Genomic DNA, 20065 nt, shown 5'->3' on the forward strand with positions numbered 1-20065 from the left:
CTGCAGGACGTCTCTCGGAAGGAGATGTTCACGTCCCAGTGGGTGTGGACTCTGCAAGGAAAGAAGCAGAGGGTCAAAGTGGCCTCCAGGATCTGGTACCTGAACAGCAGGGTGTGTGTATGGCATAGCCCTCATCTTCCCCAGAGCGCTGGCCCCAAAGGAACTGGGTTGGCTCGGATTTGTCTCCAGTGCTATCTGGTACCAGCTCAACCAGCCAGTGGCTGCCACCAGGATAGGACCATGGGGCAGGAGCCGACTCCTGGTCTCACCAGACAAAGGAATTGGGAAGGACAGAAATGAGGCTGCCACACCTGTCCTTCTTGTTGCAGCGAACCCAGGAGAGCTACCACATTGTGCTGAGGGCGGGGGTGGGGAGGGGAGCTGCAGCCTCTTCTGCGATCAGCCATGCAACTGAACCAAATTCCTAGTTGCTAGAGCTGCTCCAGCCAGGCTGGAACAGGTCAGGGAGCAAGCCCCATGGCCGCTGCCGGCACCAATGGTCCAGTGTCAGCCCAGGCGGGTGCAGCTTCCTGGGTCCCAGCTGCTACCAGTCTGCCTCCTGAAAGCGACCACCGCACTTGTAGGTAGGAGGGATGCCAAAACGAGAGGTCAAGTAAGGAAACAGCTCTGCCCTCTGCCTGTCCCCTCACTCATAGCAGTGTTCCCAGAAAGACCCTCAGGCTGAGGGATGGTGGTTGGAAGCCTGTGTGGGTGTGTCACCTTAGCAAGCGTGGGTATGAGGGCTGGGAAGTGGGGGTGTTGGGGGTTTGGGAGGGTTATTTTAGGGCAGGAGATGTTGGAACACGTTGAAAGATTAGGTGGGAAGAGAAAAGGCCTAGAAACTCTGGGGGTGAGTAACATGTGCTGGATGGACAGACAAATGAATGGACCGACGACAGATAGATGGAGGCATGAAGAGGTGAGTGGACAGTGGGAGGTGTCTCTGCCAGGAGAGGAGATGGTGGGAAGTCAGGAAGAGTGGCCCCAAGCCTGGAAGGGACAGTGGGTAGCCAGGAAAGCTGCCTCCAGCCAAGGAGAATGAGCATGAGAGTTTCAGGGACAGCTCCGGGAAGGGGGCTGCTCAGCTCCTTTCTCTCCGCCTGGCTGTGGTGGTATCAGGCCCTCCCTTCCTGGGTCTCCCTGACTGCCCTCCTCCGAGAGCCCCTGGCCCTTCCTAGAGCCTCCTTCCTTCCCCACATGGAACCTCGTCGACCGCCTCCCTCCAAGTGGGGGCAGGGTAGGTTCTCACTATGGTCTTGTGGCGTCAGGGGTTCAGGCTGTTTCAGCTTCGGCAGACATGACAAGCTCAACCTGGGCCCTGTCCCCAGGGCAAAGGGTCCTCGCCCTGGCCTGGCCTTCAGCTACCTGGAGACACCAGTCTTGATGTCCCGTCCAGAGCCCGGGTGCCTCCCCCGAGCCTGGCCCCCAGTAAAAGTACCTTCTCCTCATGATAGGGACATGTGGGGTGTCCTCCTGTTTCAAGCCTGGTTGCCGCCCACAGGCTGGGCCACTCCCATCGCTGTCACCATCACGGGACGAGAAGCTGGGGGTCAGCTCCTTCTTTAGGACCCGTGCAGTGGGCAGGGCAACTGTCCTCTTGTCTGCCAGCCGCCCCCGGTTCTGGGTAGGGAGGGAAGAGAGGAAGGTTAGGCTGAGCCAGGACCCTCAGGGTCCTGGGAGCTGTGCACTCCAGGCCCAAGCCTTAGGCAGGGTGCAGGTGACGGAAGCCCTCAGAGCAGCTGCTAAGATCAAATAGGCACCATCACTGGCCCCGCTGCAGGGCTTCTAGCCCACAGGACAGGCCCGAGGGTCCACATGGGTCCCAGTGGCTGGAGCTGAAGACAAGAGCAGAAAGATGAGGCCCGGGTCTGCTACCAGGGAGCGGGGTGCAGTGAAGGGCTGTAGGCCCTGGCCAGGCTCCTCGTGACACTGCCTTGTCCAGACTCTGCACTCTAGCCGGAGTGTGGGGGTGCCCACCCGGAGGCAGACCCCAGCTTTCTCGGCCCCAGGGAGCCCCAGGGACCACGTGTGCACAACACAGCATGTCTGCATTCTGCCACGTGTTCAACGTGCAGGTACCTCTGTGTGCTTGTGTCTGCTGGACCGTCCCACAAGCTCCTGCATGAACCCCCAGCCACTGCCAAGTCCTGTCTTCTATTCTGCTAGTGCCACGCAGGGTCCAGTTCAGGGTTGTTTGGAGCCTGAGTCTGGGGCCTGATCCTGCTGACCCCTTGCAAACTGCAGGCCCGGGGTTCACAGGTCACTTGATGGGGAGCCCTTACCAACCTAGACCCTTTGTCCCATGGGCCCCTAGTGAGCCTACCCTCTGGGTCGGAAACAGAGATTCCATTTCTTCCACAACACCTCCTTCTCCCCTCCCTACACCCATGTTGTGAGGATGTGGAGCTCATGTGTGTGCTGTGTGCTGGGAGATCAGAGCAGGAAGGCATGTCCTGTGCACAGACATGGAGGGTACTCCACACCGAGCTTGTCCGTGCTCAGAGCATACTATACAAGGTTACTATACACCAAGGCTCCCTACAGTGTCCTTAGGTCCTGCTGCCCCAGTGGAAGAAGAAAAGTTACTGATTCTTTTCGGGTGGGCAGGAACCCTTTTCTTATTTAATAAGGGGTTGCTGTTTCAGGGGGGTGGCAGGGACCTTGGGATTATCTAATTCTCTCTCATCTCTTCAGTCACCTGGGGACCCTCGGACATCCTCTTTCCTGTTGCAAGGACAATGCCATCATACCCACGAGCTTGAGGAGGAAAGTGTGGAGGAGGGTCTCGCTTCACCCTGGACCCGTGTCATCCTGGACCTGAAGGACTGCTAAGCAGCCACCATCGTCCTGCCCTCCAGAATAAGGGACCTTCCCTTCAGACCCAGCCTACCCCAGCTCCAGATTTGGTCAGTGGCCCCAACAGGGTCAGGGGGCCCTAGTCTTCTCCCCTCGCTTGGTCTGGGGACCACAATTGCCCCCCTCTCCAGGCCCCCCACCGCGAGCCACAGTCTCCCCCATACTTGCCCTTATGAATCCACTTGGGACACCCTCCGTATTCCTCTCTGCAACATACTCAGTGAGAGACCCTGGACAGCACTGGGGCCGGGTGGGAGTCTGAGGGTAGGCCTGAGAGATGAAATGGCCTGCTTTGTGGCCCCTTCTGAGACCCTGGCCTTGGCCCTGTGCTCTAACAGCAATAGCAGAGAGTGGTTGAGCCGCAGGTGCGATGGCCTGTCTGGTCCAGCTATTGGGCTCCAAGGGCAGTGTTTTCAACAACCGCTGGCCTGTCTAAAGTGTGCACTGCTGGGAAGTCCCACTCCGGTCTGCCCTTCTCTAGCCTGTGGCCCAAGCACCAGGACCTCCTCTCCTGTCTTTCTGCTTTAATTGAACTATTCTCTTAAGAAGAAAAGGAAATGCATTTCCCTCTGCTTCTCATCTGTAGGGCGAGGAGGAGAGGAAAATGAGGGCAGTAATACCGCCACTTGGGATGAGGCCAGACCAGCTATGCTGGCCTACGGTGGCTCTTGGAGGTGCTCCTGTGGGAGGGGAGCTGAGGAAGAGGGACCAGGATGGGCAGCCCTGACCCCGACCAAGGACAGGGAGCATACTTTCCTCCTACGCACACCCAAGACCTCAGCCACTCACCCCTGCTCAGCAGCGCACAGATTTGAAAACTCTGTGACAAACCTCTGTTGCTAGTCAACATTGGCGCCTCAGAACACAAGGAGGGGAACAGGAAAGCCATCTTGCATGTCTGCATGATCCCTGCACCAAATATGCACACCCACATTGTGCCCCTGGGGTATCTGTGGCTGTGAGGTGTGTATGTACCTTCGGGCTTGGCTGTGGGGGATGGAGGAAGACAATCTCTATGTGGCGAAAGCGGGGGCTGGAAAGACAAGGGGGTCTGTGTAGCTCCTTCCTAAGGGAAGGGTACAGGGATGGGCCTGGGAGGGACCTGGAAAGACAAGGGGGTCTGTGTAGCTCCTTCCTAAGGGAAGAGTACAGGGATGGGCCTGGGAGGGACCAGGTTCAGGAGAGGAAGGCCCAGGTCTGAGGCATCCCTCATGCAGGACAGGGACCCGGGAGCCCCAGACAGGTAGGCAGTTCGAGGTCGTGGCCTCATCCCTGCCAGACCTCCCCACCCCTCTCCAATCCAAGCAATGTCCCGGGGAAATTGATACTGGGCTCAGGCCACCTGAACCCCACACTCGTGTGAGAGACCTCTGGAGGAGTGGGTTAAGACAGGCTGGGACCCTCCAACCCGAACAGAAACCCCAGGCTAGCCTTGAGGCTGCCCAGAAGACTCTTCTCCAGTACCAGCTGCTTGAAAAGGTGCGTTAAGTGGAGCGGGAGCTCAGCTTCTTGCCCCAGGCAGGTACCGTAGTAGCAGGTAAGAGGTGGGCTGCCTGTGCGCACATACTCTGACCACGAGCTCATGGCAGACAGGTGTGTGGGGTAGGCACACAGGAGAGGCATGGCTGTATCCCCGTCCCCCTGTCCAACTTGTGTGTCTGATCTGGTGTCTGTATTCACAGGTGTGTTTGTGGCTTCCCCGCCTCCAGGGTCCATGAGGAAACCAAAACATCCCTTCCTCCTTCCTACTTCCAGTCCAAAGTAAAGAAGCTGAAGATGGTGTCCTGGGTCCTCTCTCACCCCTTCCTGTGTGGGGGGCTGCAGACGCCAGCAATAACAGCACAATCCCAACCACCACCAGCAGCCAGGGCCCTAACCGGCTCTCCCCGAGCAGCTCAAAATTGGTTCCTCTCAAGATGCAATTTCTTCTTCAGATCAGTCCTCCAACTATTGCTGCCTGGAGGACATAGGATGTGGAAGACAGTGCTTCAGGGGCAGGCCCAGCACCCCAATCTCTGCTGCTCCCCTAGGCCAAAGAGGGCATCAATACATGTCTACACTGGGTTGGGGGTCCCACATCAGCCTCCACCTCCAGATCTTGACACCAAAGGCCCACACTGCTCAGATTCTGCCCCCAACTGGGTTGTATCCTCAGACTCTCCTGGACATCCAGGGCCTTGCCCAGCAGGGTTCTAGCTTTTGGCATCCCAGAGACACATGTTACTCACCTCCAAGCTGTGACCACCCCAGAATGTACATCCAGGCCAGCCAACAGTGTCACATCCCAGAACAAGTGTTACCTTAGGACCAGCCCCTCTCCCAAGCCAGGCCAGCTGACACAGTGACACCCCCACCCCCACCCCAGACCTGTGACAGGGCAGGGTCCCAGGCCCCAGGTGGATGGCACTGTCCAGGGAGGAGACCTTTACAGCCTAGGCTGTCCCCAAGACCTGAGAAGAAGCAGCTCCAAGATAGGGAATGGTCAGGTCCTGCATCCAAAGAGCGGAGGGCTGCCCCAGGATTCCCACCCAAAGCGAAGTCTCCCCTATTTGCCCCTGCGGGGGCTCACTCCTGCACACTGGCAGGGTTGAGGTTAGGACTCTGGATCCTAGAAAACAGGCACAAGCTCCACAGGGGAGAAGGAAGACCCAAAGCCCCAACTTTTCTCCCACATCTCACCACCGGGGAGGATATTCGACAGCCCGGACAGTCGCAGATCGGAGGGTGCACCTGCAGAATCCCCTTGGACATAAGCGTCTTCAGACTTTTTCCTGTGAGGAGAGCCGAGGCAGGACCGGTGAGAGAGCAGGGCTGGGGCACAGGTAGAGCCGGCACGCACGGGCGCGCTTTCGGGGCGCAGTAAGCTGCACGGCCGGTTCCCCCTCCTGGCACGTGTATGAACATCCAACTTCCGAACCCGCTACCTGGCCCTGCCGCCCACCACACCCTCGCGGACGCCGCGGGGATCTGCGGAGCTCAGAAACTCAAGATCCCGGCAAGCGCCGTCCCCTGACCAAGGGCGGCCTCCTCCCCGCCCCCTGCGTCCCTCCTCCCGCTCTCTACCCTCTCTCCAAGCCGGTCCGGGGGAACTGGGAACAGGGTTCACGAAGGTCGAGCCTGCGCGCAGGTGAGCGGCGCCGCCGGGACCAGGGCTGTGTCTGAGCCCTCAGCGGGAGGAGGGCGGCCACAGCAGAGCCGCGAGCCTCAAAGCCCAGCGCGACGGGGTCCCCAACTTTCTAAGGATCCCCCACCCCCGCCCCTGTCGCTCGCCGCGCTTCCCCCGTTTGCCTGCTCCGGCGCCCTCGCAACGCGCCCTCGGAGCCAGACTCCTGAATGCTCCAAGCAGGCTGCTCCCAGCCCCGCCGCCGTTCCAGCTCCGCGCGCGCCCCCGCCCCGATGCGCGCCCCCGCGGCCCCCACCTGCCTACGACACCCCTACACCTTCCCTTGCCTTCCAGCAACTCGCACCCGCACCCCGGCCGCCCGTGTGCCCCTCTACTCCCGCTGGAACCTGGTGGCTCCCCGACCCAGGAGGGAAGTCGGGTCCCGCCCAGCCGGCCTCCCGCCGTCTCCCGAGTTCCCCTAAACTTCCCCTGGGCCACACAGCCCAGGAATCCCGCAAAGACCTTCCGAGTGGGAGGAGGGGCCGGCTCGTGTGCAGCCGGGAGCCCAGAGCACCGCGGCTCAAGCTGAGGTGGCGGTGGAGGCCGAGGGCGCTCTGCTCGGGTCCACCAAGGCGACAGTGCTGGGGGCGGTGGGGGGGGGGGGGGGAGTGTCCCCGCGGCAGCCCCAGAGTCGCAGCGCCCTCTCCGGGCGGAGATGGAGTCTCCCAGGTGGCAGAATGAGGGGGTCCGGACCCAGGGGTCCTCGGGGAGCAGAGGGGAGGGACCGTAGCGGCCTGCGCCCCCACCGCGGCCGCACCTTTGTGGCGGATGCTGCGCTTCCAGTCCTTGGCCGTCTCTCGGCCGCTGACGAACTGGAACTCGTTGGGTGTGAGCCACTCGCCGCGGTGGCGGATGGACGGACCCTTGCTGCCTTGGCAGAGTTTGCGCACGTAGAGCAGCGCGCGGTTGGCGCCGCACTCCACCTCGATGCACGGCTCGCCGTTGTCCAGCAGCGGCTGGAAATCCGGGGCCGCGGCCGCAGTGGCTGAGACGCGTTCGAGGGCCAGAGGGCCCCGGGGCAGGTGGAGGTGCGGGGCGGCCTCGTGCAGGCTCAGGTAGGCGCGCGGGGAGCGGAGTGGTGGAGCCCACAGCGCCTCGTAGCCAGCGGTCGCGGCGGGTAGCGAGGCGGCCGGGGGCAGGGCGGCCGCAGCTGGCAGCGGTGTCGGGTAGCCTGGGAGCGGCGGCAGTGGCAGTGCGGCCAGGGTCGGATGGAAGGTGGCCAGAGCCAGGGCCAGGTCTTCGCGGCCTGGGAGCTCCTTCTTGACCGCTGGCATGACGGGCCGGTGGCCTTGTAGCCTGGCTCTCCGCCGCCGGCGCAACTTGCTCGGGCCTGGGCTGGAGTTGGGTCTCGAGGGCTGGGGGCCCGGGAGTCTCCCGGCCGCGCGCCCGCCCTACCCGCTACTGCGCCCCGGCACCTGCGGCCGCGCCGCCCGCCGGGCCACCACGGGCCGCTTCTCGGCCGGCTGCCGGGGCCTTGGCTGCCCGAGACATGGTGCTGCGGGAGCTCCTATCGATCCCCTATCGACCTGCCGAGCGCCGCAGCCCCGGGGCCCCAGGGCTCCCCAGGGCCCTGGGCCACCTGCGCCCGCGCCCCCTGGGGCGGCCCCGCTCGCTGGTCCGCCCGCAGGGCCCAGCCGGGCAGTGGAGTCCAGAAGTCTCCGGCCCTGCGCCCCGCCCCGCCCGGGGGTCCCAGGCCCCAGCCCCGCCTCGCCGCCCCGCCGCCCCGGCCGCGCACCCGCGTACACTGGGGCGCGCCCGCCCGGCAGGGACTTGGGAGACTCCCGCCGCCGCCGCCGCCGCCGCCGCCGCCGCCGCCACAACTTGGCCCATTTAAACGGCCCCGGCTCGGCGGGCGGGCGGGCGCGGGCTCCAGCAGGGGGTGCGTGACGGCCGACTGGGCTCACACGGCTGGCGGCGGGGGCGGTGGGACAGGGCTGCGCCCCTGCCCTATTTCCAAGCGCGCGAGGGTGTGGGAAGGAGCGTATGCTAGCGAGAAGCCGCGCGCACCGACCGCGCCATTGTTGAGGGAGTCATTGGGCGCAGCTGGGAGTCCCGGACTACACTTGGGGAGGGGGCGGGCCCAGGACCGAGAGTGGGCTCCTGGCGCAGGAGGGATCTGTGATTAGGAGCGGCCCGCTGGCCTGGCGGTTCTGGGTAGGAGTGTTTTCACAGCGGCGGTGGGTGGTGGGCATCAGTGTCGGGCGTGGGTGGTCTCCTCTGCATCTGCAGGGTGTGAGGCTGTGGGTTTGTGGTGTGTGGCCTCTGCAAATGTGTTGGGGAGGTTTCATGTTCTGTGAACAACACGACAACGATGCTGTCAATTACCGCCGCCTTATTACTCTGCACTTTACATGCCTTAGTTCACTTGATCATCTCAATATGAGTTTTCCTCATTATTCTCATTTTATAGATGAGGAGGGTGAGACACAGAGAGGTCAAGTAACTCTCCTGATGTCATACAGCTGTTTTAAATCCAGGCTCTCTGACTCCAGGACAAACAATATCTGAGCCATGCTGTGGGGCAGGAAGGTGGGCTAGACGCAGTCTGGTTGAGGGATGGAGATGTGGGGAGGAAGAGGGGCCAATGAGTGCGAGATTGCACACTTGAGCACATTTCTGTTCCCTAGTATGAGCCAGTCTGGGGAAGAGGAACCCTCTACACTCATGTCCACTTTGGTGCCTTGAGGAAGCAGGTCAGCCTTGGCCCAGTCCTGGCATGAGGGTGGCTTGTCCCTTGGTGTTCAACTCCCATCTCCCTGTAGGCCAGCATGCCAGCCTTGCAGTAGAAGCATTAGGAAGAGAAACAGAAACCTACTAATAGCTGATGAGACAGGTTTGTCTTTCTCTGATGTGTTATTCTGAACAAGCTAGAAAGTAGCCTCAGATCCCATCCCAGCGCCTAGACCCCCACTGAGATGCATTTGGCACGGCATTTTTGTGGGCATCTCTCTGACCAGGCTCTGGGGGGTTGAGCTGGACCACAGGCGTGCTTGCATGAGCACCTTGTGCAAGGGAGTGATGGGAGTGAGGGAGCACCCCACCCTCACCCACCTCCTCCCAGGCACCTGCACCAGCTGGGCATGAGCCTGACCACTGGCTACTGCTCTGCTCTCCCTTGCTGATGCACACTGCCAAGATCATCTGCAACTGAGGCACCAGCCAGCCCCAAGACTGACTTGGGGAGCAAAGGTCTGGGCTGAGACCAGGAACGTGTCTGGGAACCTATGCACCCAAACCTCTGTATCCCCCTTCTGCTCTACTCTTTGTACATCTGCCTGCTGGGATTTAAGGGGCCAGGTGTGAATGTGGGTGTGAAAGTGAGTGATCCTATATGGTGTGCCACCCTCAGCCCAGTTGCCCTCCGTGCAAACTGGACACCTGCACATGCCTGACCCTAGGTGCACACTCACCTTCTGTGGTCCGCGTCTTGCTCTCAGGTGTGCTGCCTCCATGTCTAATGGATGCAGGAGGCTGTTCCTGCCCAAGAGCCAAGGCCAACAGAGGAGCCATCATGCTAATCTGTGGTCATGGCACAGTGTGGAGAGGTTATCAGGGCTCAGCGTGAGGCCAACTGTCTGGCTACAGCCCTGACACTGCTTTCAAAAGATGGTCCCCTCCACTCAGTTCTTCTCATGTTTGCCTGCACCTATTCACTGACCCTTAGGCCTCCTAACCCCTGACCTTTAAACTGAGGTTTGGGAGGGAAGGCTAGTGAAGTTTATCTCTAGATCTGAGAAGGTACCATGTAGGCTGTGGAGGGGGCCTCCCTTCCCTTCTGCAGGACCACCCTTGACTCACCCCTGACTTCTTTCATCCTGAACAGGCCCACAGTGGTGAAGGAGGGGCAAAGAAGGCCCCAACTCTGGCTTTCGGAAGTGGAACCCAGCTGGCAAGGTAAGGGGGCTAAACTAACCTAGCTCACCCAGCCTAACCTCCATGCTACTATCTGGTTCCACCTCTCTCTGGAGGATCAAGGGGCTTCCTAAAATGACCATGACTGGGTTCAAAGCTCCCTGCAGGACCCCTTCTCCTCCAAGGGCCACACCCTGACTTTCAGGAGACCCCCTTCTAGGGCTTTGGCTGATCAATTCACCCCTACCTCCACCCCTACCTGTTTCCCCCTCTTCATGGGAAGTAGACCTCTCTGCCCACAGGATCAGAGCCACTTTCCCACAGGGATCAGGCATCCTTACTCCTGGGCATTATACCCCTGCCACAAGGATCTGCTCACTTTCTTCCTCCTGTCCACCTGTGTCCTGGTTTGGCACCTGCTCTGCGCTTCTGACTGGAGCCAGAGGTCAGAAGGACAGAATTTTGGCTCTAGAATCTCCCCCCCGCCTGGAGTTCAGGCCTGGAGGCACCTTCCTTGGGAAACGTAGGTGGGAGCGGCTGCCAAAACCCCTCCTCTGGCCCTCAGAGGCCCCGCCCCTGCCTTCCTCACGGCCACGGCGGCGCCATCGCTGCTCGCGGTCCCCCCGCTGGGGGCCCTCTGCCGCTGGGCCGAGGCCGGAGCCCCCGCCGTGGCCGCCACCGCCGCCGCCGCCGCCGCCGCCAGGGAGGGGGAGGGGGTCATAAATAACCCCCGGGGCGGCGCGGCCCGGGCGGTGCAGACGGTGACCCGAGACGTCCCCGGGGAGCGCGCGGGGGCGGCCCGCAGACCCTGCTGCCCCCAACCCGGGGTCGGCCAGCCTTGACCGCCTCTTCTGGAGCTCTCCGACCCAGTCCACAACTGGCGCTCCTGCCAGTAGCCTCCCTCCCATCCTGGAGTGCCTGCCTACCCCCATCTCCAGACTGTGCCCCTTAGAGCCCCTTTTCATCCATTCCTTCACCAATCATTTATTGAGCACCAGATGTGGAGCCCCAGGGAGAGGGATCCAGAGGTGAGGCTGGGAGATGCAGAGGAAAGCAGTGTGTCTCTGAGATCTCAGGTGCATCCTTGGGCCTGCTCCCTCAGCCTAGTCTTCCTGAGCTCATCCAGGGTGACTGTCAGGGTGGGAGAGCAGGCCCAGACATGCCAGGCACGGGAAGGCATGCAGGGACAGACCACACAGGTGTGAGCACAGCTGACACGTCTGTGAGGAAGTACATCCTTGTGTACACATCCGTGTCCTCAGGCAAGCACCCGAAGCCAGCAACAGATACATACAACAGGGTACATTCTCAAAAGCACATGCGCAGGACAGGGGCTTGCACGGATGCTGACATCTTTTTTTTTTTTTTTTTTTAAAGATTTTATTTATTTTTTTGACAGAGAGAGACATAGCAAGAGCAGGAACACAAGCAGGGGGAGTGGGAGAGGGAGAAGCAGGCCTCCCGCAGAGCAGGGAGCCCGATGTGGGACTCGATCCCAGGACCCTGGGATCATGACCCGAGCTGAAGGCAGACGCTTAACGACTGAGCCACCCAGGCACCCACGGATGCTGACATCTTGACCACAAACGTGCACGGACAGTGTATGTGTTCACTTACAGCACAGCCAGAGGAAGGACACCAAGACCTGTGCAAAAACATCCGTAGACACACAGGCCTGCACCATGGGCTCCATTTGGATACAGCTGTCATATCTAAGACAGCATGGCTGGGGCAAGGGTCTGGTTTAGGAAGGGTTAACCTGTGAGGTCAAAGGTCAGTGGTGAGTCAGCTGGGGCTCCCCCAGACTCCCTGCAAGAGTGGCCGGAGCTTCCGGGAGGAATGTGTCTGTTTCCAGCTGCAGGTCAGACACAGGAGGGGCTGCCCTGCGAGGACATGCCTTACCTTTGGCCAGCCATGAGCTGGCGGCAGGCCATGCCGTTTCCGTCTCAGGAGTAGAGATGTTTCCGAGCCCAGTCTGTTCACTGACCTTAACATATGCCATTTAAAGGAGAAAGAGATAGGACCTAGGGTCAACCTTACGTTCTCCCGTGGGTGTGTAGACTTGGGGCACCCACAGGGCACACGCTGCCGGAGAGCACTGGTTACACGATACTCACCTGCTGTGTTACACAGAAGTTGGGACACACACACACTTTCTCAGACACAAATACAAGGACACAAATGAGCTCAACACACAGGGTGCGCTGGGTACACTGATGTCGTACAGAGGAAGTTGCTGGTCTGGCAACATGGGTCGGAGTCTGGCTACCACTGGCTCTGCTTGCTTGGCCCCTCTTGAGGAGGGACGAAGACACCCACTTGCTGGCATCACTGGGGACAGAGAGCAGCACCTGCCCCAGAGCAGCCTGCCGGGGGCTGTGGACCCTTCTTGGCCCGGGTTATGCTGAGGTAGGCTGACACAGGTGGTAAGGACGGCAGACTCTGCAGGGGCCTGAGATTTGGGTCCTCCTGGCTAGCCACTGAGTGACCCAGTCTTCTCTGCCCTTCTTTGGACCTTAGTTTCTCCATCTGAAAAATGAGATAGGGGCTCAAAATCTGTGGGTTCCCTTTGGCTCAGAGGAGAGCAGTCAGGGTAAGATGTGGCTATATGTGCCCTGGTCACCACAGTGAGGCAGGCCTGGCACACCCTAGATGCTTTCTCCATAAATGGGCCCAGAGTGCAGGACCTGGGGGGTCCACTCCAAGGTAGGGCCAAGTAAAGGGCAGGAGCAGAGTCTTCCAGGGCCCCTAGGGACAAAAGAATCTATCCCAGTGAATGGGCATGAGGGCTGGTGTCACCCCTTTCTCTCCCTGTCGACATTGCCAGCCTACTGCCTGGACATGGCTTGGGGTGGAAACGGGGTTGGGGGGACCCCCGGATGCAGCTGGTGCCCTGCTGGGTGGATGTGGGTGCCAAAGCCCCATGTGGTCCTCATCCCTCATGGCACAAGCCTCTGCAGCACCAGTCACCCCCTCTTTCAGATGTCAGGTCAGGGAGATGACCAGAGTGGAGTAGTAGAGCTGGGTGCAGCACGCAGACTCAGCTCCAGTCCCATTACACCCCTACGTTCCAGGAATGTGCCAGCAGGGGCTGAGTGTGAGAGACGAGGAGACCCTTACCTGAGAGTGTAGGGTTTCCTATGTGCTCGTGTGTGTCCATACTGTGTGCTTATATGTGAATGTGCTTCCCTCCTCCTGTGACCACAGTCTTGCTGTCCACATCAGCTCATAGTCAGCGTAGATCCCACATGAAGGCCTTAGGGACCCACGCTCCTCATTGTGGGGGTATAGGCCCTGGAGGGTCAATCCCAACTCGGTTGGTCACATGTTTACTCTTTGCATGGTCAGCTGTCTTGGCCTGGGCAGACCTGTGACCACAGTCCTGATAGAGACATTAGGATGTGCTGTCCTCAGAGTCGTAGGGCAGCGGTCAGGCTCCCATGGGGGGGAGTGGGTACTGGGGGAGGAGTGGGCTTGGATGTGGGAGGGGCCTTGGAGTGGAGCATGATGAGCATGATGGGGCAGAATGGGCTCCCGTGGGCTCTCTGCCAGGACTGCCAGGTGGAAGTTGAAGGAGAAGAGGGGACATTCAGGTGGGGACCCTCAGCACAGAAAGCCTGGAGGCAGAGGGAAACTGGAGGTGAGGGGTCAGTTGGTGGAGGGCTAGGAGGGTGGGAGGCTACAGCTGCTGTCTCCAGGCCCAGCTCTGAAAGACTCCCAGGCTGCACAGGGAGTCCAGACTGGCTCTGGGAGCAACTGTTAATATGTTGGACTTCCTGCAGAGTGTGAGCTCCCTATGAGCAGGACTTTTGTTTTCTGACATACCCCCGTGTCAGCATTTGAGGGCTGCATACAGGGGTCCATCCTGGTGTGGCCCACTCAGCCCAGCTTGGCCTCCCTGCCCTGGGGAAGCCCCTTCCCTGCTCACCTCTTCTCCCAGCACCTGTCCACTGGGCTTCTGCCCAGGCAGGACTCTGAATACCCTCCTGTCCCCAGAAGATTCTTAAGAGTTTGGCCACAGGCATCCTCTTCATCAGAGAGAGAGAGAGAAAGTTCTCAAGCCTCTTGGCAAGGCCTCATCCACTATGCTGCAGCAGGATTGCAACTCTGCGCCTGCCTGCACTGGGAGGAGGGGTGGTCTGGGTGTACCTCACACACAGTCCCACCGTCAGGCTCACCAGGAAGACCAACAGTCACTTTGACGGCATGGATTTGTCGCATCAAGAAGTAGCAAGCCGAGGTGGTCAGTGAATTCACGATTTCACGAGTCCAGCCCAGGCTGGCTGTTTGAGGTCATCGACTTAGCCTGACCCCATCCAAGGCCCGGTCCTCCTTGCCAGTGGGCCCATTCCTCCAAGGGCTGGTTGAGTTGGTGACATCCCTGTGGGGTGCCCTGAATGCATTGACATCTGTGAGTGCCTGTCTGGGTGTGAGTTTCCTTTATTTTTATTATTTTTGAAGATTTACTTATTTGGTGGGGGGAGGGACAGACAGAGAGGGAGAGGGGAAGCAGACTCCATGCTGAGTGGGGAGCACAATGCAGGTGCCCAATCTCATGACCCTGAGATCCACCTGAGCCGAAACCAAGAGTCAGACACTCAACCAACTGAGCCACCCAGGCACCCCTGGGTGTGAGGGTTCCTTTATTACTGCAACCCACTAAGTCCTCCATGGGGTCAACTCACCTGCACGGAGTGGCCCCGCACATTGTGCCATGAGAACAGGAACTCTGTGATGTCCAACCGTTTGAAGTTATGCACGGTGCCCCAGGTGCAGTCTCAGAAGTGGGTAGGCTGAAGAGCACAGCCTGGTACAGGCTGAGACCCTGAGCAGAGCCCATCGGCAGAGGCCAGACCCACACCTACCTCCGGCAGGGGAGGGGCAGCAATTCCAGGGCTCTGTCCAAGGCCACAACCTGGCACTTTCTTTTTTTTTTTTTTTTTTTTTTTTTTTTTTTAAAGATTTTATTTATTTATTCATGAGAGACAGAGAGAGAGAGAGAGACAGAGGCAGAGGGAGAAGCAGGCTCCCTGCGGAGCAGGGAGCCCGATGCGGGACTCGATCCCAGGACCCTGGGATCATGACCTGAGCCGAAGGCAGACGCTTAACCGACTGAGCCACCCAGGCGTCCCCAACCTGGCACTTTCTCTGGGGCATTTAATAGTCCCAGGTTGGCCTTGGGGGCCTTCCCACCTGCAGACTGGCTAGGCTGCTTGGAGGCCTGGGGGAAGTGGGAGCAGAAGAGGCAACTGGAGGGACTGGGGCTGGTCTGAGGGGGTTTTACCTCTGCATAGAGGAATATGGGCATTCCCAAATGTGGAGTCCTCATGCCCTGCTCAGGACAAAGGATCCTGACCTTTGATGCTCTGTGTACATGCAGGTGCTAACAGATGTCAGCGTGCTATAGACCCCTCCCAGGAGAACAGACAGACCATTCTTCCAGACTGGGTGGCCTTGCCAAAATATGAGTCTGCCACATGTTGGCAGTTGAGTAACTGTGTGTCTAAGGTCCAGCAGGTGTATGTGGGCTCCTGAGCTCCTGGGGCCTCAGAGACATGACAGGGTGATTCATGACTGGTGAGGGGCAAAGCCAGAACTCCTGCTGGGTTATCCCATCTTCCATCCAGGAACATGGTCCTCAGCGAATTGTCAGCTTCTGCTTGATACCGTGATTTTGGCCTCAATACGTTGGGATTTTTCTTAGTGCTTCTAGTTGACGCCTTGCTATGTATTAGATGAGCTTCACTCATGGGCACATGCCCTGAGACCATCCCCTCAGATCAGCCTCGCCTCTCATTCCTGCCTCACCCACCCCTCAAACATAGGCTGGGTTGAGGGGTAGATGGGTGGGGGGATGGACTGACGGGTGAATGAGTGGATGATGGGTGACTGGGTTCTACACTAGGCACTCTTCTCTTTCATAAGTACTTCTGTGGTTTCCTTTACAGACTATGAATCTGAGTCTCTAGCTTCAGTCCAGACACTCAAGATAAGCAGGTGGGAGCAGGGCCAACATCACCACCAGGCACAGAGAGCATAGAACCTGGATCCCTGCTGCTTTTAGAGACAACAAAGACATTTTACTTTAATTTCCCTTAAAACCAGAAGGAAGAAAATAATATAATAGCCTGCCCTGTGCATCCACCCCACAGCCCCCTGAGTCTTTTTCCTACCGCCATGCTGTCATCCCCATCTCGCTCGCAGTCCCTCAGAGAGCAGGCACCATACTCCTCCCCATTAGCCAATCAGCAAACCTCATATGTGCTCCCTTCTAGATCCCTTTCCTTCAAATACCTAGTCTGGCCCCTCTCACCTATGATATTTCTGTGATACTCCCAGACTCTGCCCCCACTCATCCAGTACCTGATGGGCACATCTGGCCAACTTGCTCTCCAGGGGCTCCTTTGGGAACAGTCTGGGACCCTTGGCCTCCAGGCCTTGCCTCCGCCCCTGGGCTCAACTTCCTGTTTCCCTGTCTTCTTCAGTGTCTGAGCATGGCTGAGTTGTTGCCTTTGCCCAGGAGCATCACTCCCTAATATCACTATTCTGTGGCCCCGTTACCACTTGTGTAGCAACTTCTGCATTTGGGAGTCCTTTCCTCCATTGAAAATTTTTAAATTATATTTTATAACTCTATTGATATAAAGACAAATATAATCCATGGTAGATATATTATTTAATCTTCATTATTATTATATTATTTTTTTTCCTTCTGGTTTTAAGGGAAATTAAAGTAAAATGTCTTTGTCGTCTCTAAAGGCACCAGGGATCCAGGTTCTATGCTCTCTGTGCCTGGTGGTGATGTTGGCCCTGCTCCCACCTGCTTATCTTCAAGACTTACAGCAGCAACCCCTCCTCCAAGAAGCCTCCCTGGATTGCCTTCCTTTCCTGTCAGGGTGTCCTGCACCCCAGAACACCAGCACATACCCTGGACCCACAGGTTTCTTACTGTGTTGCTGAGGCCCTGGGCAGACGAGGGTGCTCAGAAGGGCCAAGTGGAGCCCCCCTGGGGATGCTGATTTGGGTGACTTCACTGAGAAGTGATTCTGGCAGGCTGGTACGGAAGCTGACCTGGAAGTGGCAGTGGCAGAGGGAGGTGGTGTTGACAGAGACTGAGATTTTGAAGAAAGACCTGACCTCTAGGGAGGGGCAGGCAAGGCCAGCAGACATCACTCCCAGTTCTGGGTGAGTGGCAGGAGCCCAGGCCCAGAGTGGCCCTAGCTGCCAAGACCTCCCCATCTCTGCCTGTAGGGACTCTGCCTGTGTCTACACCTGCAAGTAAAGCTGGACCAGGCCATCACATCTCTGGAGCCGGGGGTTTGACTTCCCTCTTTCTGGGCCCCCCTCCTCCAGCCATTTTGCCCCCAGGGTTTCCAGGCAGGTCCAGCTGCTCCCCCCATCCCCCAACCCTACTCTGGCTCTGGCCATGTTCTCAAAGGTCTACCAGGGAGGGTGGGGCACAGACATGCACATGCCTGGGTGCACACCGAGCCTCTGTCTTGACCCTCGAGTGCCCAGCCTGGGGATTGAGTAGTGGCCACTCAGATTGGTGATGTGGGGATGGGGGTCTAAGGGCATTTACAGCCCAGGTCCAGGGGATGACTAGGTTCCTGGTGCCTGCCCATGATGATAGGAAGCACTCAGATCCCTGAGCACCATCAGGCTGCTCTGAACAGCACGGGAGGGTTCCAGAGCAGAGGACTCACCCCCATCCCCCAATCCCAGTGCCTGCAGCACTGAGGCCAAGACTAATAAAACACCCACCTCACAGGAGACAGCTTTATCTTGTTGATCGGAAGTCTGCCAGCCCAATTTATGATGGAACATAAGCTCTCCAAATCTGAATTTATGCTCTGTAGTATAACGAGAGGTCAATGGGATTAAAAGTGGGCTTGTGAGAGGGCCATAGGCAGCTCAGTCCTCCGCGCCGCCACAGGAACCTCATGGCCTGAGTCCCTGCACCCAAGGGAGGACAGCACAGCCCAGCAGCAGGACAGGAAAAGGGAGGGCAGGGGAGAGATCAGCCTGAGAAGGGGAAAGAGGATGGGAGGCCAGGCAGGAGAAGGGGACAGAGTGGGGCACGGAGCCTGGGGCTGCTGCTGGCCTGGACCATCAGTGTGACAAAGCAGGCACTGGGGAAGAAGGGTAAAGACAGGTAGGGATCAGAGGCTTTCATGCAGGGACAGGGGAGCTTTCTCTCACCACCAAGCCCTGGGCTAGCCCCTGGCCCTGAGAACGGGTAGGAGATGGCCCTGAGGCAGGCTGAAGGACAGAGTTCCGACCCTGGCCCCGGGGCCCAGCCCAGTCAGACCAACCTCCCTGTCCCCCTCCTCGACACCCTCTGTCTTCAGCACCCCGTGGAGTCCTGGGTGAGGGTGAGAGAGGGGTGTGCTCTGTTTAGGTGGGGCCCTGCACACCCATCTAGCATGAGACTGACTTTCTGAGCTCAGGCTAGACCCTGGCTTCAGAATTTATACAAATAAACGAAATGAAAAGTGCTGGCAGCCCTGATCTGATTACAGAGTCATTCATTCTTTGGTCGTTAATAATTTGTGCAATAAAGGGTTGCGGCCGCTCAGTGTGAGGAGGAGGCTGTGGCCCAGCCTTCCCTTGGCGCCGGGCCGCGGGAGCTGGAAACATAAATTATTAGTTTCTTATCGCTCAGCCTGCCATCGCTCATGCTGCCAGGAGCCTGGCAGGAGCCAGCGGCAGTCCCACCGCCTGCCTTGGCCTGACTCTCAGCTGCCGTTTGTTGGGAGACTCTGGGTGAGGCCCCTCATCGCCCCCCCCCAGCCCCTCACTGGTGGGACCCTGGGCCTTCAGGGTCTGCTTAGGGGCTGCAGCTGGCACTGAGGCCTATTCTGGAGCTAGGGGAGCTTTGGGGTTTTAGTTCTTGTGCTCTGAGCCTCAGGCCCTCCCTCTCTGTGAGTGAAGCCAAACCACTGCAGGTCGGTCAAGCAACCGCATTCTCCTGGCCCATGGTATTTGCTCAAAAAGGGCAGTGGTCATTGTGAGCAACACCACGGAGGTCCACAAACCGCTCTCCACCTTGGCCAACCCCCCGGTCAAGGGAAAAGAAAGGTCTGTATCCGGGTGCGTGTCAGCTCCTCTTGGTATGAACGTGCCTTCCTGGGTGGGACTCGGAGCAAGCGCCTGTCCCTGCAGGCATGGCATTCACTCCCTGGCTCACTTTGTTTTCCTGGGTCCAGCACTGGGCTCTTGGTCTGGTGGGCTGGCATAGAGCAAATAGTCTAGACAAGGGTGCTGATGGAGGTACCCGGTGCCCAAGCTGCAGCAGGGTGGGGCCTGTTGGGGTGGCTGGGAGTGTGTGCTGTGCCCCTGAGCTGTGCATCCGTATCCCCAGGTGGAGCTGCTGAGGTGTGCAGTGGTGGGGCTGAATGCAAAGCCTGCAGAGGAGTGTGCCAGCCCAAGCAGTGATTAAGGCAATTATGGTAATTACAGAAATGAGCACCCTCAGGCAGGGCTCCCAGCCTGTCCACTGTGGTTCCCTGTCTCTACCCACAACCTGGGGAGGCTGAGGCAAGGTTGGGAAATTGGGGTGGGGGCTCCAGACTCCAGATATCCTGGATGGAGGATGTGGAAGGACTCAGGGTGTGGGCACTGACATTTGCCTCTTCCCAGCTACTGTGCCTCCTGTCTTGGCTTGCTTCCTGGGAAACTGGTGTTACACCCCTAAGCCTACCTCAAACCCACCAGGTTGGTGTGACCTGGTGGTTGGAGGCGTGCTGCACAGAGTGCCTGAGACTGAATGCCCAGAGCCCTGCACCTACCACTTCTCGGCTGCCTGGCCTTGGGAAGACCTTTAACCTCCCTGAGTTTCAATTTGTAAAATGGGAAGGAGAATTAAACAAAACAATTAATATGTATCGAGCACCTGCTGTGTGCCAGGCATCCCAAGTCTGCAGGGTGGGGTGGAGACGGCTCATCCCAGCTGGGCAGTCGCCTGCAGGGTCTGGGTCTGAGCCCAAGTCCCCCTGGCAGAGATCCTGCTCTGTCCGCACCCAAGCAGTCCACCCCTTCCCAGAACTGACCTCTTCTTAGCAGCCTCAGAAGGTCCCCACCTAACACATTCAGCCTGTCCTCTGGCTTCTTGAACACCCAGAGACAGTTGTAGTGGGCCCTTTCATGCCCTGTGCTCTCACCCTGCCATTCCTGTCATTTCTGGGTCAGCAT

General features: G+C 58.8%; 1 protein-coding gene across 9 annotated transcripts in view; it reads right to left on the reverse strand.

Annotated features, from left to right (window-relative positions):
- Positions 1–7813, reverse strand: part of SAMD11 (sterile alpha motif domain containing 11) — a 24533-nt gene extending 16720 nt beyond the window's left edge. For 2 of the 9 annotated variants that reach the window (XM_064590208.1, XM_064590205.1), the window contains exons 1-4: positions 6777–7731; positions 5536–5627; positions 1439–1620; positions 1–51 (exon numbers count right to left, since the gene is read on the reverse strand). In XM_064590208.1, the coding sequence (XP_064446278.1) occupies positions 1–51; positions 1439–1620; positions 5536–5627; positions 6777–7293 (842 nt within the window). In that variant the 5' untranslated portion in view covers positions 7294–7731. The other 7 variants (XM_064590210.1, XM_064590204.1, XM_064590202.1 and 4 more) reach the window with 7 other exon arrangements.
- Positions 7814–20065: the final 12252 nt, after the last annotated feature.

The sequence above is a fragment of the Mirounga angustirostris genome, unplaced genomic scaffold, assembly GCF_029215605.1.
Source record: "Mirounga angustirostris isolate CCGP_5_RB_7025 unplaced genomic scaffold, mMirAng1.0.hap1 SCAF_4, whole genome shotgun sequence".
NCBI lineage: Eukaryota > Metazoa > Chordata > Mammalia > Carnivora > Phocidae > Mirounga > Mirounga angustirostris.